Genomic DNA, 25,241 nt, shown 5'->3' with positions numbered 1-25,241 from the left:
GGAAGCAAGTTGGAGATTGCACAGCACCTTCTCTGAATGTTATACACAGACGTGGCCAGTCTGGACATACGTGTGTGAGTATGAAAGTGTGCCTACTCTCAGCCACAGTAAGTCTGAGAACCGGAGAGGGGTTTAGCATTCCTCTCTCCACCCCGGTTGACCGGGAAGGGTGTCAGGTGGATCTACCCCAGTCATAGCAGGACTGGTCAATAGAGAAGTTGGAGAAAAGGGAAGAGTTGTGTACTTGATAACTAGAACTGAGCAATTAAGAGCATAGATCATGAACCAGGCAGCAGCTCAACCCTACGCCCAGGGCAAGTTGCAAGCCTTGAGACAGGACTTCCAGGCAGAAAAGCAAGCACTGGCTAAGCAAGTACCGGTCCTTCAGGGACTTGTCAGAATTTAACCATTTGTGTTTGCATATGCTGTAACAGCAGTGTGTTTGCCACAAAAGAAAATTGAATAGCTAAATGCCAATGAGCCATGTGTTTTGCCCAGGTGGCAAGCCTCATGAGGGAGGACTCGGGTAGCCCTGTGAGTAAGAATGTTTAAGGGAGGAGACCAGGAAGGGTGGGGGCTAGTTGAGAAGCCCACCCTCCTAGCTAAATTGGTAGTGAAAAAGCTGATGCCCGTGGAAGGGACGGTTTAGTGAGAAAAGCAGGATCGGGCCCAAGTGGGCAGGCAACAGATAGAGAGATTGGAAAACAGGTTGGAAACTTTGAGGGCATAGTGGAAGGAAAGGAGTAAGTAATTATAAGCATGGGGATTTCAAATCCCCAGGATAATAATTGGAATGGTAAAATGTGTGTAAGACAGAGTTTTTGTACCAAGGTGCAAAGCTCTCCTTTCTTCTGCAGAATAAAGCAACTCTTCCTTATCCCTGTCTGGCTGTTATTGGCTCTCAGCTAGGTGGACCTGATATTTCAGTGACAGTTTCTGGCGACTCCACCAGGACTCTCCTAGCTCGGACATTGGACTCCGGACGGCTGCGGCGAACTGGGAACGGTGCCAACAGGGTGTTTCACCCCTTTTCTTTACTTCACCACAGCCCCTGGGGTTCGTGTTCCGATAAGGTGAGTCCTAATAGTATAAGGAGAAACTATTTGGTTCTGGTTCTGGTCTGATTCTGTTCTGGTTAACCGGTTAATGAATTTCTGTCTTATACATTTGGGAGTTAGGTGTGTGAACAGAACTGAGCCTCTCATTCGTAATTCCTCAGAGTGGAAGCCATCACGTGCGATGAAGCTCTGAGGTCGAATTGGGATCCTTCTGTCTCGTCCCCTGTAGCGGTCAGTATTAGTAGAAATTCCTGTAATAGGATCCTATTAGGCCATAATCCCCTCTGTTCTCTGAGTAATTCTCTGTTAGAGTGTCAGCAGACAGATGGGTGGGTCTCTGGTAAAACCCTCTAAGGATAGCCCTTTGGATTATATGTTAAGTAAATGGTCTTTACCCGGTGTTCAAAAAGAAATAGTTACACCTTGTGTAGAAATTGATGTGGCTAGTGTTGTGGAAATTGAATTGTGGAGAGGATGTGCATTTTCCCCAGAACATGTGCAGTGTATATTGTAGTAGAGGTAAAAGAAATTCAAACCTACCAATATAGGTTGTGTTGTCTTTTTCAGATCACTGTGTGTTTGAAAGCAGGAGCTAGAAGTAAAAGGCAATCAAAAGTCTGGGAAAGTTAATTGTGTCCCTTTTTAAGTAAGAATCTTTAAGCTGTGGATAGCTTTGGATCCGGAAGCAAACCAGAAAGCATCGGTATTAATGCAATTTTCTAACTACTAAGGTAGAAGCCACTGAAACTTGGGCTGCCCTTGAAACAAATACAAGGAAATATGGGGTAATTCTTCTGTTTTGTCTAAAATCAACAAGAGTATGTGTATATAAAGGAAATATTTTAAGCAATGACTGACTACCCAGAAGGGGTAGACCTCTATTCTTTATCTTTCAGATCATCAGAGAAAACGGATGCCAGCTGAACAGCATTCAACGTACCATGCATTTACTGGTACAATAGGAATTATTTTTGTGTTCTATGTCCTGTCTTGTGGTGTTTGTCTTGTGGCCAGAATTGCTGTGTTTAACATTTTCATAAGACAGTCTAGTTCAAAATTAAACAGAAGGGTTAAATCAAAAAGCAGATACCGTATTTTCCGGCGTATAAGACGACTGGGCGTATAAGACGACCCCCAACTTTTCCAGTTAAAATATAGAGTTTGGGATATACTCGCCGTATAAGACTACCCCTCTTCCAACGCACACCAAAAAAAAATTAAAAAAACATCAGATTTGATTTCAATATGGTAATTTTAATTCAAATGCTTATGACATGCAGGTACTTAGCAGGAAAACTGTCACTTATAAACATAAGGCTGTTTGTCATCAAACATGTAAACATAAAACAGTGCAAGTGGATTAAACTTTTCCTAATTCACTCTAAAGCTGAAAGGAAGGATAAGACAATAAACCCATGGGAGCTGCCATGCTGTTTGTTTTCTAAGCTGTCAACCAAACTGGAACTGATGATGATAGGAGGAAGATAACAAACAAGAGAGAGAGAGCAAGTGCCGGGCAAGTCCCTGGCGAGTTAGCAACGCCCATCATAACTGCAAGCTACGGTATTTTTACAGGTTTTGCTGGCGTGACAGTTTCCCTTTAAAAGCTTTCAAAATCCTCCTGTTCGTCATCTGATATCATAAGTACATCAATGACATCTTGTGATACATTTGTAAGGCAGTCATCGTATGGATCGAATTCCATATCAGATGGTGTGGTCTCAGCTTCGGCTTCCTCTTCATCTTGCCACAAGTAGTCGTCCCCCATACCATCTAATGAATTTGATATGCCACACTTCTTGAAAGACTTGATTACTGTTTCTGCATCAATATCATTCCAGGCTTTTATGACAAACTTGCACAAAACATCCAACTGTGGAGCACGCATGTTTCCTCCTTTTGTGAATGACTTTTCGCCGCTAACCATCCATTCATTCCACTGTTCTTGAATGCGATCTTTAAATGGCTTGTTTAGGCACACATCCAGTGGCTGTACCAACGATGTCAATCCTGCAGGAATAACTGCCGCATCTGTGTTTAGTCTTGCAAGCATTTGCTTGGTGCTGGGAGTTAAATGAGCCCTGAACATATCCCACACCAGTAGACTACATTTTTGAATAAGTCCACCTGGTCGCCTGCTCCATACATTATCAAGCCATAGCTTTACCCCTTCTTCATCCATCCAGCCTTTTTCATTCACATGTACAAAACAACAAACAGGGAACTTGAATTTCGGCATTGTTTTTCTTTTAAAAATAATCATTGGTCTCAGTTTGGCGCCATCAGCTGTGCATCCTAGTACCACTGTAAAACTGGACTTCTCATGTCCTGTTGTTTTAATTAAAATTGTTTTTTCACCTTTTTGATGGACAGTTTTATTTCCAACCATATCAAAAGTCATTGGAGTTTCATCCATATTTCCAATACTACTTAATGCATAGCCATGTTTAGTGCGCTGTTGTATTACGTATCGATGGAAACTATTTACTTTGCTATCAAGATCTGCAGGTAATTTTGGGGCAATTTTCATCTTTTGCCTCAGTACCATATTATGCCTTCCCATGAATCTAGTACACCAGGATACAGTGGCCTTAAATCTGTTGCTGTGATCTGGGTTAGATTTGGCCCACTGAAGTGCAAACAAATGTATTTTATTTCATGTCACTACATAACCGTTTTGGCGATGCTCATTCACCATGTCTGCTACATGTTTTTCGAGTTCTGGCCAATGTGGGGTGCCTCTTCTTAATGCACACTTACCCCTTGGCATATTCTTTAATGCTTTTTCATTTGCTTTCCAGTCCCGAACCATCTTTTCTGTTACTCCATATTGTCTTGCAGCAGCGCAGTTATTATGTTCCATGGCAAAGTTTACAACTTTAAGTTTGAAACTGGCTTCATATTTCTTTCTTCTTGCTGGTGGAGCCATGATGGGGTTTTGACTGTTGGACATTTGTATACTGTACTGTATGTACTGGTGCTATACTGTATGAACAGGTACAGACACTGGTGCTGTACTGTATGTGGTACCCAGTATACAACAACCAGCCAATCACGGCAAGCGATGTACCTTACCGGCGATTGGCTGGTTGTTGTATACAAAGTCTGCTTGGATTGGTCAGCTCTCCCTGCCTGCCCAGCCCTCCCTGTCTCCAAGACTATCAGAGCGGTAGTGCAAACACGCCTCTTTCACCCGTCTGGCCCGCCCTTGTATCCTATTACCTCCTTCTCTGCCTCTCAGATCTCGCACATGCGCGCCTGCGCCGCTTCACTGCAGTCCTCAGGAGCGAGATCTGAGAGGCAGAGAAGGAGGTACGGTAATAGGATACAAGGGCAGGCCAGACGGGTGAAAGAGGCGTGTTTTTCTGGGCACAGCGCCGCTCTCTTTTTTCCATACCCCGGGCGTCCCGGACGCCTGCAGCTTGCTCCGCCCTTCACTTACACCTTCCCGGTGAGGCGCCCCCTCACCTTGTCATCGGGCGGGGATGTGGCCGCGGCCGTTTTTGAGTTCCCCCCACCATATGCGGCGACCGCAGATTCTCCAGTCCGGCTTGGAAGTTTCAGCACCCGCCCTATAAGATGACACCCGGCATATAAGACGACCCCCGACTTTTGAGAAGATTTTCCTGGGTTAAAAAGTAGTCTTATACGCCAGAAAATACAGTACTTGTTTTATTCAGCTTGGATTACAAAGTGTTTGGATAAATCAGGAAAATGTGATATACTAAAGTCTAATACATTTGCTTAAGTAAGAAAAAGAAACTTCATTGGCCAGATCTTTTAATTGAAAAATTGTTGTTAAAATTTGCATACCAACAGTCTTTGGAAGCAAGGACATGGAAGGTTAACCCACTCCCCATATTGCACATGGGATCCTTCTTGCTACCTCAGATTTCTAGCCAGAGGGCTGGGGAGGGAGGAAAGCGATTGGACACCAGAGGTTGTACTGAGTGGACTCCTCAAAAGTGGCTGTGCTTGTCCCGGTTTGTTGCTCCAAAGCTCTGTAATAAAGTTATTTTACTGGAAGGGTGTACATGGCATACATTGAATAATAAGACTAATGTACTGTATAATGGCAATGTGTATGTGTTCATTGTTGGGAAAAGGTGTATGAGTGAAGAATGGAATTTTCCTTTGTAGGTTAAAAGAACCCAAAAAGAAGGAGAAGGAAAAAGAACAGAACGAGTTAACTGAAAAAAAATAGCTAGCAAGCTCAGTCCAAAGATAAGATGCTGGCCCCAGTCAAGGATACTACCCACAGCTAAGACTTGGCTGACAGCCAAGAAAAGGGGGGCCTGAATGTGCCCAAGCAACTATGAGATCTGCAAAACACTGCCAGGCATTAATGAAATGTGTTAGGTTTCTTTTCTCACAGATAAAAGAAGTGCTACCCAAAGACCCTAGCAGCCCTGCCATTCATTGAAACAAGGAGACTGAGTCTACGTAAAGTCCATCAACGAAAGACTGCTTTGGCTCCACACTGAAAAGGCCCTTTCCAAGTCCTGTTAACCACCAACACTGCTGTGAAGTGCCAAGGACTGCCTACCTGGACCCATGCTTCTCACTGTAAAAAGACCCCTCCACCTCGGGAGGACTCTCCGACTGATGATAAGCCTATTTCTCCTTCTAGCTCTGCTGTGCCTTCTGGACAGCAGGAAAAAGAAAAAAAGACAAGGTGAAGTGCTAGTAACCTCTCCCTTGTCCACTGACAGACCTACTGTGCCTCTGAATTTTTTTTAGAAGATGCAAAACCATTACAGGGTGATGTGCTAGTAACCTCTCCCCTGTATGATGCTAAACCACACTGTTTCAGGAAAAGAGAAGAAGGAACACTTGCTTCATTGAAACCACAAAGTCCAGGGATTCCTGACTACAAAAGACATTAAGAACTGACCCTGGTGAAGAAAAAAAGAATTATACACTGGAGGAAGAAACTTGTGAGACCCATGCTTGGGAATGTGGAATATTTTTAAAAACCAAAAAAACATGATGAGAAATTGGGGCACAGCTAACCCAGGTACAGGCTGGAGTTGGTGAGTTACATGTTATTTCCGCCCTTAGTTCAATGGCCCAGAAGTTGCTGACAGAGATGGTATTGAATATCACTGAGGATGGGAAGGCATTGCAGTGGGATCTAGCATGTTCAGAATTCAGGATTTCCTGAATGACCAGCTAATGGCCATTCGGAATGATCTAGAGCATCAGGCTTGGCCCACTGCCCTTACAGACACATCAGGAGTACCATCTGATCTGTGGCCATGGAGACATACTTGGAGACTTTCTGGTTGGAAGTGCGGATGTTCTCAGTGCTTCTTCCAAGCATATGGACTGGTTGGGAGGGGTGTGGGCTCCCACATACCAAATCCCGCCAGGTCCATGGAGAGGGTGCATATGGAATTGGGTAATTCACCGAGAAATCTGGGAAATTAGACTACCTGGTATGCCCAATCGATTTTTAGTCAGTGCTCCTAGGATTACACCTGACATTTGAATGGGATTAGGGAGTCAATGGACATTTTGGCCGTTAGAACCCCCACAGCTTCCGTGTATCTGTAAACTGAAGCCAGGAGAAGTTGTTACTCTTCATGACTACGTTTGCTGGGAGGGTAGGGGACAAGGAACTACCCTGACAGGACACTTACTTTTTCAAGCTAATGATAGCTGTGTGTATGTTAAAGCCACCACATTGCAAGACATACATTTTAATCTCATTACCACTGAAGAAAATCATATTATTTACTGGCCTGCAGATAGAATTTTCCAAGTAGCACTTAGGTTCCAGATACCCTTTCATTGGACTAGTTTAGTACCTGATCGATTTCAAAATTTGCTTTCACTATTACCAAAGGGTCAGAAAATCTCTGAAATACAAGGGCAAATTCACATGCTTCAATATATATATATATCAAGTTGAAAAGTATGCCTTTCATACAGCTTATAGAGTGTTTATTTTATGTACTAAGTATGATGTAGTGTGCTTTATGACTAAAACTCTACAAAATACCATCATATTATTGCTGTGGGAATCTTATTGCTTGTATTGCTATTAGTTAGTTTAGGATTATGTTATTGTTGTTGAGGATGTAATAATAGTATTACCCTTCATGTCCATGCTCATCATGCACTGTCATTACGTCCAATCAAAACCCCTAAGGTTGAAGCATCTGAAGTAAAATCTGAATTCCAAGACTTAATGCAAATAGAGATTTGAAAATGTTTGTTGTACTAGTAGTACAAAAGGGGGGGTTGTGGAAGCAGAGAAAGAACGGATAGGAAGGGGATTGCAATGCATGACAGTTTGTTAGCAAGAATCAGGCTAACTGTAATCCTAATAACGCGAGATTTGTAGAAGCGAGGAATGTGTGAGGCGAGTGGGAAAGAACTGTGTGAGTAGTTGTTGCGACCTTGTGTAGATAATGTGTAGATAATATGGAATGTAGACTGAGAGTCTACATTAGTGAGCAAAACAAGATATCAGAATGACCTATGTATAAACAAAATGCAGCTGTTGCTCATTATTGTCTGTAACAAAAGGTATAAATGCTTGCTGTAATTGTTTACCTGTTGAGAGACCTGTTTAGCTCTCTCCCTCTATGCAATTGATAGAGAGTAAATAAAGTATCTGACTTGCTGTACCCAGACAAAAAGTGAGAACTCTGTTATTCTCTGACAATGACATAACATGTTGTTTAATCATAACATCACACAATAAATGAGCAATAAACTAAAACCATTGGCTACACATCTATCCATCCATCCATCTGCAATAGCCAGTCATCGCTCTGCAATACCCATGTATATCTCCACTCACACTAGAGATGGATGCTCCCCTCTAAGGCTTCCGCTTGCGCAGAGTTTTCTTGATCCAGCACACGTATTTGGAGAGCCTGGTAAACACACTGGGAGTTGACCCGTCACTTCTGCCATGGGAGACAATGCCCTGGGCATTGCCATTACAGACCAGGGGCCCCCCAGAGTCGCCCTGAGAAGCAAACACCAGGGTTACCAATGTCCAAGCAAAGGGTAGGCTGCATTCTCTATTCACATTCCTGAAATCCACCTTTGTACACCGCTTCCTGGGAGTTCACAGTCAAGTTACTCCCAGGACATGCCCAGGGCTCCCACCCCACGATCCAGGGACCCAACCAATCCCTGTCCCTGAATTCTAGGATCTGCCCACTTCTGGGTTTCTGATTTCTAGCATCCATCACAAATTTCTTTAAGCTGCTCAATTCCCGTCCCTGATTCCAAATCTTGATTTCCAGCATCTAGCTGACTCCTGCCCTTGATTTCTAGGATCTCTGCTGATTTCTCAGATCCACCCCAGGTTCTTGATTCAACAATTCCCCTCTCTGACTCCTAGGATACAGCCGATTTCCAAACCTGATTTCTGGGATCTCTCCCTCACTACTAAGATCCATCCCTGATTTCCAGGATGTGGCTGATTCTTGTCCCTGATTTCTAGAACCTGTTGAACATCCAGATAATTTCCATCCCTGATTTCTGTGATTTCAGTTCCTGTCCCAAATTATTAGCATCCATTCCTCATTTGAAAGAACTGCCTGGTTCTTCTCCCTGATTTCTAGCCTCCGTTCCTGATTCCTAGGATCTGGCCAATTCTGATTCCTGGTTCCCAGGATCTGTCTGGCTCAACATGGATCCTGACTCTCCCCATTCTGCCCAGCCCTGTTAGTCTCCTGTTCTAGCAGCACCTTGTCCTGGGCACTGTGTGCCCCTGTCCCACACTCACCAGGAATGGCGACTTCCTCTCCTGGGGTTTCCCCACGCACAGCATCCTGGACGGGACATAGTGCAGATAGGGCCGAGACAGACACATTCTCTTGCCCATGACTGTAACTTCCACCTCCTGCAGGGCTGGAGAGGGCTTGTCGTTTGTTCTGATACTGGTCTGGCCCCAGCCAGCCACGCTGCACACTGCCCCCTGCTTCACCTTCTTCTGGGACAGGGGGATGGTGCCTACAGTCCGGGTCAGCTTGGCCTTGTCCGTCAGCTGTAATGCAGCGGGGGGAGGAGAGAGAAGGGAAATCAAACTCCTCTTGGGGGATGCATCCTGTCCTGGAGGGATGGAGTTAGATGGGACCAGGTGGGACATCCCCATGAGAACTGTGAAAATCTGTGATGCCATGTGCCTACTGGGGGCTTGGTGATGGGATAGAGTGATACCTACAGCAGCGTGAGGTCACTGGTGGAAGGGTGATGTGACTGCAGTGCTACATGCTGCAGTGTGGGGTCAGTGGGGGTGGGCGGGTGGAATGAAAGTGGTACCTGCAGTAGTGTGAATTCACGGAGGTTGGGGTGGAATTACACCCCATTGTGATGTTGCACTCCATATGCTTTACGAAAATATGCTTATGAATATGACATAAGTGCTGTACGCTAAATACCCCTTGTATGATATCATTGGAAAGTTTATAATCCACTGTGTGTGTTCATTCTATTTGTTTGCATGTATTATTTCTATGTCTGGAATTAGGAGAATAAGATATAAACGTGTATTACTGATGAAAACATATTAAGTGGAAGCCATTAAGGGTGCTTCAGAAACAATGAGGTGTGAATGGCCCTGATTATCTGCAAGCCTTCCTGTGTACCTGTGGGCTAACCCAGGAAGAATGGAGACTGGGGTCTTACAGTGACATGTGACCCTCTCATCTGATACTGAATTCCATCTTGAATCTGGTACTTTTCCAGAGAGAGGTGGGATTTCCAACAAAGGTTTCCCACCGTAGGGAAGTTCTATATAAAGTGGGGAAGCAAACAATAGGTGTCTTCAGCTGGCTTAAGAGGTGGCCTCCCCACCCCACAGAGATACCTGCAAGCACCTGGAAACAGAAGGACTGTAACCACAGTGGTGAGGACAGGCTGGACCCAGATCAGAAAAGGCAACTGACCTGAGAAGGATTTTACCCGAAGGAACATCTAGGGTGAGAAGTTATCATTTGTAACTGATTTATTAGTGTATTCATCTTAGCCTTGCGTGTTTTGTTTTGTTTTGTTTTGTGAATTACTTTGTTCTGTCTGTTATTGCTAAAAACCACTTAAATCCTACTTTTTATACTTAATAAAATCACTTTTGTTTATTAACAAACCCCGTGTAGTAATTGTTACCTGGGTGGTGGGAGGGCAAACAGTTTTGCATATCTCTCTTTTGGTGATATAGAGGGTGAACATTTAATGAGATTACCCTATATAAACATTATACAGATTAAAACAGATTTATTTGGTGTTTGGATCCCATTGGGAGCTAGATTTCTGAGTGCTGGAGACAGGTAACCTGCTGAGCTGTTTTCAGTTAAGGCCTGCAGCTTTGGGATTGTGGCCCGGACTCTGTGTTGCAGCAGGCTAGCATGTCTGGCTCAACCAGGCAGGGTTCTGGAGGCCCAGGCTGGCAGGAAAAATGGGCTCAGAGGTAGTTTCAGCAAAACAGGAGACAGGCCCAAGGGGATCTCTGTGATTGAGCCCATCACACCAATATTCTTCATAGTAATGTTAGGGTATGAGTATGGCACAATTATGATATATTTTGTGCAAGATAAGGCATGTGCGAAATCATTCAAAAGGTTATGATTTACTGAATATGATTATCATATTTATATGCATGTATAATTTTTGTATCTGAAGTAAGGAATATTGTCTATGCACTTATTGCAAATGTGTTTACACCTGGGGAACACCCACTAGACAGAATGTAATCACTCTAGGTTGCTGGCTGGTAAATTCTTAGAAGATGCTAATCTCTCACCAGGAAGCCTTCCTAGGCAAGCCTTCCTAGGAATACTGCAAAGAGCCTTTATGTTACCGCTGCAGGATCATGTGATCAAGCCACCTGGTACTGGACTCCATGATAATATCAGTATTTTTCTACTGACCAGGGGTGGGAATCACACTGGAAGACAAAAAAATCCCGCCATATGTAAAACCTATTTAGGGCAAGGGAGTGACATAATCATGGTTCGTTCTTCAGTGAATCCCCGTCCAGGATGACTGCTGTAAACATCTAAGAAACAAAGACTGAATGAGGGCAGAAGGACTGAGCTCAGGCTGGAAGGCTGTCTAGCCTGTGAATGAAATATCTGAAGTTTTAAGCTGCAGGCAAATGCAACTGGCCTTCAAGATCTCTGAAATCTGCCTAAAACAACATTTAGGGTGGGACTTTGCTACTTGTAAGCAGTGTAGTATATTAAGCTTAGATTGCATATTTGTTTTATTTGCTAGGTAATCTACTTTGATCTGTTTGCTATCCCCTATAATCACTTAAAATCTATCTTTTGTAGTTAATAAACTTGTTTTGTTTTGTCTAAAACCCAGTGTGTATATGAAAATTATAACTTGGAGCAGAAAGCTGTGCATGTCCCTCTCCACATTGCAGGAGGGGGTGAATTTCATGAGCTTACGCTGTAGACTTCTCTGGGCAGCGCAAGACGGTACAATGTTGGGTTTACCCTCTAGATGGGGGTGGGCACTTGAGTACTGGGCAATTCCTTGGCTGAGCCTTCCCATGCAGGGCTGATCTCAGCATCTGTGTGTGTGTAGCCATAGCTGGGTGTGTCCCTACCTGTATGTGTGCTGGTAAAGTGCAGTCTGAAGCCTGAGGGAGGGCTTAGCTGGCTTGCCTCAGCATTACAATGTAAAGGGAGCCCAGTCTGGTGGGTCAGGTGGGCTCATTGGTACCCCAGTTCCAAGTGCCCCCCCGGGGGGGAGCCCCTCACATATCCCACTCCCCATTCTCCCTCTACCCCCTGCCTTTTTCCCAGCATTCTTGACTCCCATCACACTCCTCCCTCCACAGATCTCTGACTCATCCTCGCATCTATCTTTCAGTCGCTCTCCAGATTCTCCCCAGGCCAGTGCTCCCTGCAGGTAATGCCGACTCTTGTGCTCACTGAGATGATTCATTTTGGGGTGGGGTTGTCTCTAGAGGAGAATTCACCTGTGATGGGGTTTGGAATCCCACGGGGTTGGGTCTCTGGCCCCCTTCCCATGCAGTGCTGATCACAACATTGTTGTGAAGCTGCAGCTGGATGTGTCACTACCTGTATATATGCTGGAGGGGATTTGAGAGACTGTCACACCATTACAGGGTAAAGGGAGCCCAGGTTTTTGGGTCAGGCGGGCTCAGTGGTACCACAGTTCCAAGCGGCACCCTAGGGGGAATCCGTCACAGTGGGATGGTGGGATGGGGTGATACCTGCAGCAGTGTGAGGTCACTGGGGGTGGGGGGTGAGATGAGGGCAGTACCTGCAGCAGCATGATGTCATTTTCAAACGTCTCATCATTGAATTCAGGGTGGGGGATTCGGCGACGTACCCAGATCGTCTGCGTCCCCAGTTCATCTATTTCAAAGTTGTGGGCCCCCAGGAGCACGGAGATGTTGCTGTGAAATACAAGGGGATGCAGGTGCTGCAGACAGACCAATACTCTGGATTCGTTAACCTCATTAAAGTGGATGTGTGTAGATCATGCCAGCACTCCAGGGCCTTTCCCCTGCTGGGTGGGGAGTAGCTTTCATCTGGCCCCAGTTTAGGAGAATGGCTGCCTAAGGGGCAGGGATCTTGCATTTCTTACCCCGGGTTGCGGTTACAATGAGCTGCCGTCACCACCACGTCCTCCCGGATCAGGAAACCTCCACACATGTTTCCTCCCTTTCCTTCTTTGTGTATTTTCACAAAAGCCATGTAGGGTCTGGAGTGAGGCCGAGCTTCCTGTCCTCCAATGATCTCCCCTGGCAGAGGTGCCAAGAGAAGGAGTTAATTCAGGTCCCCAATCCATCCAGCTGGTGTATCCCGCCGCTAACCGAGATCTGGCACTGAACAGACCCAGTCCGAGGCCAGAGTTTGGTAGAATTGGAAAATGAACCAAGGAGTCCTGGCTCCTAGTCCCTCCTCCCCCGCTGTAACCACACAGGCTGCACAGACCTGCATTTCCTGTCTAGGAGCTGGCCGTTCACATCAGCAGCTTATTGAATTTCTGTGAGTTGCCTCCCTCTCAGGGGATTTATTATGGTAGCATCAACCCCCTCCTTTCCCCTTGCCCCTTTAGGTCCCTGCCCACCTGGCCGCAGACCCTATGCCTCCCCAGCTGGGTCCTGGGCACAAACTGATGCCCCCAGACCCCAAGGCTCGGGGGCACCTCAGCTTTGTTCTGGGTACACACACACTGATAACTTCCCCAGGCCCTACGGACCTGAGGCTCCCTAGTTGGGTCCTGGGCAAACACCGATAGGCCCTGGAGTCCCACAGCACTCCAGCTGGGTGCTGGGGACACACCAATGGCCTTGGTGGAAGCATCTGACTCTGGCAAGGAGCCATGCAGACAGCTCCAGTAGTGCCAGGCTCTACTCCTTCTGAGGCCAGAGGGGTCTATCCCCTCCTGTACTCACCAGCCTGAGCCCCGGGGGGCAGGGGAAAGACCATGGGAAACAGGAGCAGCAGCAGCATCGTCAGAGGGAGTCTGAGGAAGGAGATGATGTGTCTGTCTCTGGGGTCATTTATAGGACTGGTGACGCTTGACTCAGGGTAAACCACAGCCCCTGCATCCTGCCGAGGAGGAGTTCATACATAGGGTAAGGCAGTCTCCGGCCACCCTGCAGAACTAGCAGAAAGCAGACCTTTGGGGCTGAACACATCTGGGGCCCTAGAGCCTATGGGGATGTGCATTATGGAGAATTGCACCCCCTGGGGCTTTGTACATCTGAAGCACTCTACCCCTGGAGACTGCAGCTCTGGGGCGCTGCACACCCTGGGGATTGAGCAGATATGGGGGGCTGAGCACATGTGGGGCCCTGCACCCCATGAGGCTGTGCAGGTGTGGCTTCCTGTACCCCTGGACTGGGCACATCTTGGCCTCCTTAGCCCCAGGGCTTTTCACATATGGGGTCCTGCACCCCTGGAGGCTGTGCACTTGTGGGGCCCTGTACCCCTGGGCCTGTGCATAGCTGGGGTTCTGTAGTCCAGGGGACATGCATATTTGGGGCCCTGAACCCTCTGGGGGCTGTGCAGATTGGGGCCACTATGCTACCCCAATCACCACCCTGAGCCCTGGGAAGCAGGAGCACAAGCAGCATTGTCAGGGCACAGCTGGAGAGGGGGCATCTGCCTGGGCGACAGGAATGCAAGGCAGGAAACCTCAGGGCCATGCACGCCGGGATGTGGGTGAGGGCTCTCCCATCTCAGCACTTGGACCCCCTCACCACATCAGCTGGGGGGAGAGGGTGGAAAAGGGGAGTTGCCATCTGAGACCTCTCAGCCCATGAATCCATTGTGTTGGGGCCGTGGGCATCGAACGGCTGCGCTCATGCTAGGCAGTGCCCTGCAGTCCTGCTGAGCGGGGGGAGGTGGCTCAGCTGCTAAGAGGAAGGGCCCAGTTGAGGCCTGTGCTGTGGTCAACTCGGCCTCCTTTTAACATTTGTCTGCAACAGGAAGGCTCCTGTGTCTGACTGGGGCCTTCACCAGTTGCAGGCTCACAGACTCGCTTGCCTGCTGTCTTGCACAGCAACTCCGCTCATCTCTCTCCTTGTGTCCCGGTGAAGGATCTGGAAGAAGGTTCCTCTGTGGCTAGTCGCCCTCCAGAGTCTGGAGCAGTGTGCACATATGGGGCAGAGCTGACCCCGATGCAGCTTGCATTGAGACCCCCCCACACCCCGGTCTGTGCACATGCCTGTTGCGGCATGTGGCTAGGGCTGAGACATCCACTGAATCGATTTTGTTGGCTTCTTCCTCCAGGTGTCTGGGTTGGAGCAGACATGGGGGTGGAGGGGGATGCCTCAGTGTGATGTTTCCACCTGCCAGGTGGTCCTTGACCATCTTTGTTCCTGGGCGGGTGGAATATCTGGGCCAACTAGGTCACACCCCCCCACAGCTAAGACCCTGGAGCCCTGCCCAACGTGGGGCTGCCCATTCTGGGGCCAAGCACAGCTGGGGACGCACATAGCTGGGACCTCCATGGTGCCCCTGGCATTTGTGCACTGCTGGGTACCGCGCACATCTAGAGTGAATCTGGGGGAGGTGGTTCAATACCTAACAATAGAGTCTTAGCTCTCACCCTGACTTGGTGCTACTGTGGTGGGAGTTATGATTTGACCAACTGTCAGCTCAGCTTCTGGTGGGAACCGGCCCTTTGATCCTTCCAGTGCTCCCCCTGCCCTGCAATGTGGGTGTGAGCAGTGAGGGACTTGGGTCACGGAGACTAGATCCCCCCGTCTGTGACAGCACTACTTCCCACAGACACCCAGATTGGGGACCAGACCCAAAACAATTAATCAGATTCTCAACCCTGCTGAGCAAGCCAGTCTTGTCTGGGAGAGTTGGCGCTCTGAGAGGGAAAAGGCCCAATGTCCCATCCTCATGCTCATTGGCCAGCCAATCCCTACCCTGGGGCTTTATTGAAACCAATGGCCCTTAGAAAGGAAAGGCCCTATGTCCGTTCCCCACCCACCCTCACACGAAGGGTAGCTGTGTGGGGTGAGGCTGGATCCCATAAGAAGCTGTTCCCATTGCACTGGGTGAGGGGCTGAGTGGACTCCTGTGTGTACCTGCTCCTGGCCATACTTTCTAGGAGGCCCATTGCATGTTCAGTGTTTTTGAAAATCTGCCCATATCCCCGCATTCGGAGATGCTGGGTGCTGGGATTCCATGGGATTGAGCCCCAGCACCTGACAGGATGGACTGGGTATTGTAAAAGGGGTTCCAGGGTATTAGGGGCCCAACACCCACTGAAAGTCAATGGGATTTAGACACCTCACTCCTGCAGGTGGCTTTGCACATGCCAGCCTGGCTGTCTATGATGGTGGTGGCCAGTTCTAAAGGCCCTGGAAGGAATTATACACTGACAAAGACTGAATATCACTAGACTCCATTGATTCTGGCAGACAGAAGATGGAGTGAAATTAACAGGCAAACATGGCAGAGGTGAAGGCATGAACAGACCTGAGATACTACAGCCATGGGTACACTGTCACAGGATGGATGGATGGATGGGTGGATGGATGGATGGAGAGGGTGTGTGAGGAGGGAGGGAGGGATGGAGACTTCCATATGTGTAGGGAGAGAGGGAGAGATGGATGGCAGGATGGATTGATAGAAGGTTGTGGATGGGGAGGGAGGGAGGGATAGAGTGAAGGGATGGATGGACATAGAGGGTGTTATCAGAAGAGAGATCCTGAGACATGAGGCGTGCTATAAGGATCCTGGTGTAAGACCTAAGGCCTGAATTTAAATCAGGCCCTTCTGAGTTAAAATAAAGTTAGCAAGAGTCAAGCTATGACCAAAAGTCAGGCCCTGTTACTAAGTAGATGCCTGCTTGCTTGCAGGTTCACTGTCCAATACATGAACTTGCCAAATCAGGCCTGTAGGCTTTGCATTTCGGCCCTCTTTATTGAGGTACCTAATACAGGTTGTATTTCCTTTATCCGGACTTCCCTGGTCCGGCAACATCCCTGGTCCAGCATCGTCGGTGACCCCGTGGGGGTTCTCCAGGGCTGGAGCACTCACGGGAAAAGCCAACAGCCCCAGGCTTAGAAACCCCTCCCCTGCCCTCCCAGAGCTTCAGAAGCTCAGAGTTAAAGCTCAGGGAAGGAGAGGGAGGAGCAGGGATGGGGCCGTGCTGCGGGGAAGAGGCAGGGTGACTACAGAGCCTTGCACCGTAGTGGCATTGACTGAGAGGGGATGCAGTGCCATCCTGGCTGTGGGGCTCTGCAGATGCCTGCCTCTTCCCCCCAGCACCCCCACCCCTGCTCCATCAATGCCGGCCCCTCTCCAGCCACAGCACAGCTCTGTGGCTGGCAGCAAAGGGGCAGAAATGGACCTTCCCTGGTCCTGCAAATTCCCTGGTTCGAGACCGGTAGGTCGTGAGGGTGCCAGGCCAGGGAGGTACAACCTGTACCTAATTATCACTTGTAACTACTGATCGGTCTTACCCTTCTATAATCCTACAATGTAACTCTATTTAGTATACAATGATTATATATGACATAACATATTAGTTAATCATAACATCACACAATAAATGAACAATTAAAATCATTGGCTACACATCCATCCATCCATCCATCTGCAATAGCCAGCCAGCCATGCCTCTGCAATGCTCAACTGTCTCTCCAATCATGTGAGAAGAGATGAATGCTCCTGTTTATGGCATCAGCTTGCGCAGTCTTGATCCACGGGATGTATTTGGATGCCCTGGTGAAAACCTGAGGTGCTGACCCATCAGGTTTGCCGTAGGAGACAATGCCCTGGGCCTTCCTGTCACAGACCAGGGGGCCTCCGGAGTCGCCTGAGAAGTAAAAATCAGGTGTGGGTTTACAGATGTCCAAACAAAGGGCAAGCTGCATTCTGTATTCACATTGCTGAAATCCAGCTCTGTAACCCTCTTCCTGGGGTCTCACGGTCAAGTCACTCTCAGGACTTGCATGGAGTTCCCACCCCAAGGTCCAGGGATCCAGCTGGACCATGTCCCTGATTTCTAGAATCTGGCCAGTTCCTGTGTCTGATTTCTAGCATCCATCACAAATTTCTTTAACCTGCTCAATTCCCATCCCTGATTCCAAATCCTGATATTCAGCGTCTGGCTAACTCCTGCCCTTTATTTCTAGGATCTCCTGCTGATTTCTCAGATCCACCCTGGGTTCTTGATTCAGCAATTCCCCTTTTTATTTCCTAGGATCCAGCTGATTCCCAACCCTGATATCTAGGATCTGTCCCTCACTAGTAAGATCCATCCCTGATTTCCACAACGTGGCTGATTCTTGTCCCTGATTTCTAGAACCTGTTGAACATGAAGCTCATTTCCACTCCTGATTTCTATGATCTGGCCAGTTCCTGAACCAAAGTAATTAGGATCCATTCCACATTTAAAAGACCAGTCTAGTTCTTGTCTTTGATTCCTAGCCTCCATCCCTGATTCCTAGGATCTGGCCAATTTTGGTCCCTGATTTCTACCCTCCAGCCTTTAGGGCTAGGATCTAGTCAGTTCCAGTTCCTGGTCTTTGGCTGGCTCTCCATGGATACTGGTTCTCCCAATTCTGGCCAGCCCTGTCAGTGTCCAGTTCTAGCAGCCTCTTGTCCCGGGCGCTGCATGGCCATTTCCCACACTCACCAGGAATGATGCCGTGCTCTGATGTTGAGAAGACCCAGGATCCTCTGCAAGACACCTCACATTTATAGCAGCAGAAGTCACTAAGCCACAGGATTTGGGGACTTCAACAGCAGAGTCAAGGGAAGGGGTAGGGACAGCTTTGTGGCCTGCAGCATGCAGGGGGTCAGACCAGATGATCATAATGGTCCCTTCTGACCTTAAAGTCTATGAGTCTATGAGTCCTGGGGATCCCCCACGCACAGCATCCTGGACAGGGCATAGTGCCGATATGGTTGAGGAAGACACACACCCTTGCCCATGATCTTCAGTTCCACCTCCTGCAGGGTTGGTGAGGGCTGGGCATTTGTCTTGGTAGTAGTCAGGCCCCAGCCAGTCACGCTGCACACTGCCCCCTTGTAACGGGGTGCACGAACAGACCCTCTTCCTGGGCCTGCTTCCCCTCCCAAATCAGGCTCAGAGAGACTTCAGCGTTGTGCCACACCCATGTCTTAATTCACCTAGCATTGTCCCACCTGTGCCAAACTATACACAGTCTTTACAGGGTTTCCTCTGTTTACAGGCAGAATCAGTCTTCAGCCAGGAGGCTTCCAGCTCCCTCCCTGACTGATCTCTCCCTTACTGCCTGGCTCTCTTCTAGCTCCTTCCCAGCCTTTATACCCCTGACTTGTCAGGCCGGCAGGTGTTGCCAATCCTCAGGCCAGCATCAGGCCTTTTTCCATCAGTCTCAATCTGTTCTCCTTGATTGGAGCTGACAGGGCAGGGGCTAATTAGATGGTCTTGCACCAGCACTCTGCTACACCCCTCCTTCACCTGTCACCAGGGCAGGGGGATGGTGCCCACAGTGTGGGTCAGATTGCCCTCATCCATCAGCTGTGATGGGGGAGAGAAAAAGAAGGGAAATCAAACTCCTGTTCGAGGATGGTTCTCATCAGATTTCTTTTGGCCCAATCCTATAATTTGTCTACTTCCCTGTAGTGGGGTGGTCACCCCGCTCATGCTCTGAAGGGCTTAAAACAGACCTGGGAGAGGGCTGGGGCGGAAAAGCTAGGCTCATTGGGGGAAGCAGCCACAGGTGGGGCCATGCCCCAATCAGGCCACGGCTGGCCCTATAAGAGGGCTGAGGGCCAGAGACTGAAACAGACATTCTCTCTCTAGCTTTTTGAGAGAGAAGGACCTGGCTGCCTGGGAGCTGAGAAGGGTACCTTGGATGGAGCAGTGCTGGGGAAGGGAAGAGGGAACTGGGGATCTCCAGCCTAGCTAAGCCCCAGGCTACAAGCCTAGTTAAAGGCCTTCAAATAGGTACTGGGGCTGCAGAGGGGCAGCCCAGAGATAGGCAAAGACAGCAGGTCCTAACCCCCTTGCCAATGATGAGTGGTTTACAGATTTCAGTCCGCCACAGGGAGCAGGGGCTAGCTGATGACTGGCAGTACCCACTGAGGTAAGGTGGGGATAGAGGGTTGGGGTTTCCCCTGGGAGGGGAGACTCAGAGACAATGGGTTGCTGCTGGGGGAAGAACCCTGAAGTAGAGGGGCACCAGGGTCCAGGAGGGACAGGGGGGCCGCAGCAGGCGAGCCACCAGCCTGCAGAGGGTGCTCTGGGCTTGAAAGAGCTAATTCCTGAGATGTCCAGCAGGAGGCACCATGTCGGTGAGTCATCGCCCCACCACAGTCCCTATGTATCCTATACCTACCCTGCAGCATATCTACCACTCCTCCCAGTTTAGTGTCATCTGCAAAGTTGCTGAGGGTGCAAACCACACCATTCTCCAGATCATTAATGAAGGTATCGAACAAGATCAGCCACAGGACCAACTCTGGTGGCACTCCAATTGATACCAGCTGCCAACTAGTTGCCAATCACAAGCTGTTCTACATGGTAGCATGAATTCTTCCTGAACCAATTATATCATAACAAGATTTTAAAACAAGAGCCCTCCACCTCCCTCCATCCCTCCTCCCTCCCCCAGATGTTAAGCTTTATAAAGGGAGGATGTCATATCCAAGAAAATTTCAAAAGAAATGTGTAACTGTGTGAAGGAGTATGCTAAATACCCCTACATTCTCCCTTGTTATTTGAAGCTGTTAACTACTGCAACAAAATGTTTATTAGCATGCTTTTATAAGACAAAAACTATCACTTTGTGACTACATGAAGCTCAGAGATAGCCTATCTGAAGAAACGGCCCTTCCTCCATTTAACAGTTTTGCTAAGTCCAGGAATTCTTTTCCTATCATGAAATAATATAACTGCATGACAGGAATATTAGCTGGTTTTATACTGGCCGACACTAAGAAAACAGCTTAAGCAAAAATTAGCTACTTTTTTTTCAAATTTTAAAGAAAACCTTGTATTTTCTCCTCCTTCCCCCTTCTGTTTTGAAGATTAGCACTTTTTTTTTGGCTAACAGTGAAAATAAAGATACTCTTTTTAACAAAAGATGTTTAACTTCCCTCAAAAAATACACCAACTTGCTTTAGATTTATGCAAAGCAGCGAATGTCTTATCTGCAGCACTGACAATAAAAGTTTAAAAGAGAGAAATTATGGAGCATCCGGTTCCCCCTCTTTTTTGTTCCTAGAAGACAACAATGAGGAGAAAATAGTTAAACTCCCTTCTAACTGTTTTGAAGATAAGCTCGTTTCTTAATTCTTTGGCTAACAGTGAATACAAAGATACATCTTTTAACAAAACCTCCTTCTCTCAAAAAAACACTGGCTTGCTTTTTAAACTTTTTCCCAAAGGAAAAGTTCTGTAAAGAAATTATACAACTTTTACAAGCAGAGGCCCCTCTTCTAAGATAAAGATAATGACCAACTACTCTAGGGTTAAAAACACCAACCCTCAGAAAGCCCCCAAGCCATAAAATGACTTTAGCTGTAAACTTTGTAAAGTGTGAAAGTCCTATTCCCAGCATGGACAATCAAAGTTTAAAGAAGCTATATTAGCAGGTTCCTACAGTGGATGACACTAAGAAAGCAGCTCATACAAAAATCAGCTCTTTTTTTGAAATACAGAAAATCTTATATTTTAAAACAAAGAGATACCTCTTCTAAGATAAACACCCACACCGGTTATCTGAAGAAACACAAGCCCTCAGTAAACCATAAACCCCAGCATTGAATGAGCTCTAACATGACAAGGTCTTTTTTTAGGAATATTTTGTAGAAATTCAGTGACATAAAGATGTTTAAGATACACTAGCCTATCCTTTGAAAAATAGTGTTTTTAAAATACCAAAACAACAACTGAGTAGAATATGAAAACTGTCACAACCAAGGGGAGTTTACATATGTGTTTCAATAAAAAAAGAAGTTGGCATGAAGTGAGGACAATTTGAAGCAGCATATTTTTTAAAAAGCTCTTTAATTTTGCAGCAAAAACACAGATTTAAAATGAAATAACATAAGCCTAAAAAGATGCTAAATTTACTCAATTTCCATAACTAAATAATGATCATCTCTGCAACACAAAGATCTTAGTCTAACTGACTTACTTGGTAAGATCAACCTCCTTCTCCTCCCCCCTGCCCCCGCCCGGTAAAATTAGGTTACATGGGAATGTAAATTGTGAAGAAATAAGTTACTGGGGGACAGGAATATAATGCAAAACCCTCATGTAAAGAAGGGTTTTGCAATAATAATAAAATAAAATGTAAAGACATGTTATAGCTTTCTACATTGGTTAGGCAGGGTCTTAAAAATACAGTGCTAGTTTGTTTTTTAAACTTTTGTGTAAACAAATTGCCTAGAATTTGAAAAGCACACTACTTGTAAATTGTAAAGAGAGCTTTAAAAGTCCAGGGTGTGGTTAAGCATCTCCTCCCCCTATGCCCCAAAACCACACACACACACAGACAGGCACATGAAGGGTTTTACAATAAAACAATTAAAAAGACAAAAGCCACAGCCATAGAGAACAGGGCATGGGGATAAGAGAGCTGTCCTGAGGTTTTAGGAGAATATTGATAACTGACTGAAATCTCTTTTAGCGACACAGTTTTGTAGGCAGCCATTCTTTGTGAGTTGTTATGCTTGTGCACAGGCGAGCGTTTGTCATTCAGAATCCCTTCCCCACTCTACGAGGTATTATCTCCCCCGTCCAATGGCCTAGCAGAAATAATATCAACAAAAACACAGAGGAATTACATACTTGAAGATACATTGTAGCGGTGCCTGCAAAGCAACAATTACAATTTTATTATTTTCTTGTCTCGACACCTTAGAGAATTTTTTGTTGTGTTTTTATAAAACACTTTTTATGCAAACTGTAACCCTAGATGCTGTACAGCATTAAATAATATGCACCAGTAGATGAAAGCCCTGAGACATTGCTGAAAACAGAGGTGTCATGATCACTAAAGTTCTAATGCAGAGGGCCTGCAGGAAAATTAAAGGCACAGCCAAAGCAGAAGATGGTATCATTTACGAGGGTTTCTGGAGCTACTTTGCAATGGCCCAGATGCCCCAACAGCCTAACCCTCATGCACAAGTAGCCAGGGGCCCTTGCTAGAGGAACAGGCCGTCCATATATTTCATGTTGTTGAAAAGCTATCACCTAACTATAAGTATACCACGGGTTCAACCTACTTCTCTTTTGACAACCACCCCCACCCTAGAGCTCCATAAAAACACAATTCAGCCGACATTTTAAACTGACATTTTATTTACAACAAGCATCTTCATTTTATTTGTACAATATGCCGTGTTTTGTTCCCAGACCACGCTCTAACTTATCTAACATGTATCCGTCAGTTTGATGATTTCATCTAACGCTCTATCTGGTTCCTCCGCCTCTGTCATCTTGTCCACCAACGCTGCTACAAAAAAAGTGTTCGTGGGTTAAACTGGGTCACTGCAGCTCGTATCCCAATGTAATGATGGTATTTAAAAAACAATTCATACACAAATTACCACTAAAAAAATATCACTAATTTCTTTAATTTTACAATTCACATCATCTACAGACCAGTTCACACAGTACAGACCTGGGGCGGGATCGGGGCTGGTGCCCCCCAGAGAGGAAAGGTCCCATCTCACATTTCCCATCACCACTGACAGCAGAAGGAAATGCATAGAGAGTGGCTGGATCCTAGTCATTTGTTTAACTAACTGCTCTGGTCGGAGAGACAGCTCAGACTGCCAGTGACTGGGGCTCCCCTGCCCTGGGTGACAGAGATCCAGGAGAGAAGGAAACACTCACAGGGACAGGATTCCATAAAACTCTGTGTTGGTTCCAGAGGACACAAGCCAGTCTGTGAAATTAACAAGTAAAGAGGGCAGATAGCGGGGAGGGAAGGGGACTTTAACTACTCAGACAGCTGCTGGAAAAGTAATACAAGACACAAGATTTCCCATAAGTACCTGGAATGTCTTGGGGACAACTTTTTGTTTCAGAAGGTGGAGGGAAAACCGAGAGGAAGGGGCATTTTAGACTTGAATCTGACAAGCAGGGAGGAATTGGTTGTGAATCTGAAGGTGGAAGGCAATTTAAGCTAAAGTGACCCTCAAATGATAGAATTCCTGATCCTAAGGAAAGGAAGGAGTGAGAGCAGCAGAATCAGAACAATGGACTTCAAAAAACAGACTAACCAGTTCAGAAGAGTATAGGTGAGGTCCCATGTGAAGAAAATCTAAGGGCTAAAGTAGTTCAGGAGAGCTGGCAGTTTCTGAAAGGGGCAATATTAAAGGCACAACTACAAACTATCCCTATGCAAAGCAAAGATGGGAAGAATAGTAAGAGGCCAATATGGCTCCAACAGAAACTCTTTAATGTTGTGAAAATCCATAAAGGGGAAATTTGACAACTTACTAAGGGGGAGTACAAAAGACTAGGACTAGCATGTAGGAACAAAATCAGAAAGGCTAGGGCACAAAATGAGTTTCACCTTGCAAGGGACCTAGCAATGGATCGGTGAGAGGTCCCAGAGGACTGGAGAAGGGAAAATGTAGTACTAATCTTTCAAAAGAGGAACAAAGAGAATGCAGGGAATTGTAGATCAGTCAACCTAACTTTGATACCTGGAAAGATACTGGATCAAATTATTAAACAATCATTTAGGAAGCCCCTAGAGGATAATAGGGTTACACGGAATAGCCAACATGAATTTTTCAAGAGCAAATCATGCCAAATCAACTAATGTCCTTCTTTAACACGGTTACTGGCATAGTGGATGGGGGGAGGGGGGGGGTGGACGAAAATAGACATGATGTATCTTGATTTTAGTCAGGCTTTTGACACAGTGCCACCAAACATTCTCATGAATAAACTAAGGGAATTACTATAAGGTGCTGGGAGAAATGGTCAAAAGACTGAACTCAAATGGTTGTGTGTCAAACTGGGGGAACAATTCTAGTGGGGTGCAGCAGGAGTCATTTCATTAATGGTTTAGATTATGGATTGCAGAATATAAATATAATATTTGCAGATGACGTCAGGTTGAGAGGGACTACAAATACTTTCGAATACAGGACTAGATATTGAAACAAAGTTGACGAATTAGCAAATTGATCTGGAATCAATAAGATGAAATTCAATAAGGACAAGTGCAAAGTGCTACACTTAGGAAGGAAAAATCAAATGCACAGCTACAAAATGGGGAATCTCTGGCTAGGTGCTAGTAGTGCTGAAAAGGATCCGGAGGCTATAGTGGATCACACATTGAATATGAGTCAGCAGTGTGATGCGGTTGGGGAAAAGGTTAGTATCATTCTGGGGGGTATTAATAGGAGTGTCCTATGTAAGACATGGAGGTAATTGTCCCACTCTACATGGCACTGGTGAGTACATCCCGATGTGCAGAAAGAGTAGCAAATATGACAGGTGACCAGCTTGGCTTAACAGAGAAATCTCTGGTGAGTTTAAACACCAAAAGGAAGCTTACAAGAAGTGGAAATTTGGACAGATGACTGGGGAGGAGTATAAAAATATTGCTCGAGCATGCAGGGGTGTAATCGGGAAGGCCAAAGCAGAACTGGAGTTGCATCTTGCAAGGGATGTGAAGGGTAACAAGAAGGGTTTCTACGGGTATGTTAGCAACAAGAAGGTCAGTGAAAGCAACCTAGTGACAGATGA

The 25,241-nt window shown here is 46.5% G+C and overlaps 1 protein-coding gene across 1 annotated transcript; it reads right to left on the bottom strand.

Annotated features, from left to right (window-relative positions):
- Positions 1 to 5,022: 5,022 nt before the first annotated feature.
- Positions 5,023 to 13,562, bottom strand: LOC117885765 (mast cell protease 1A-like). Its single transcript, XM_034787190.1, has 6 exons — positions 13,459 to 13,562; positions 12,645 to 12,801; positions 12,318 to 12,453; positions 8,809 to 9,069; positions 7,870 to 8,040; positions 5,023 to 5,059 (listed from the first exon to the last, which is right to left on the bottom strand). Exons 1-5 carry the CDS (start codon positions 13,514 to 13,516, stop codon positions 7,891 to 7,893), a joined length of 762 nt encoding a protein of 253 aa, XP_034643081.1. The 5' UTR covers positions 13,517 to 13,562; the 3' UTR covers positions 5,023 to 5,059; positions 7,870 to 7,890.
- Between the last annotated feature and the right edge of the window lie 11,679 nt (positions 13,563 to 25,241).

Source organism: Trachemys scripta, chromosome 12, assembly GCF_013100865.1.
Source record: "Trachemys scripta elegans isolate TJP31775 chromosome 12, CAS_Tse_1.0, whole genome shotgun sequence".
Lineage (NCBI taxonomy): Eukaryota > Metazoa > Chordata > Testudines > Emydidae > Trachemys > Trachemys scripta.
The sequence above is the reverse complement of the archived record's forward strand: the minus strand, read 5'-3'. Positions and strand labels throughout refer to the sequence as shown.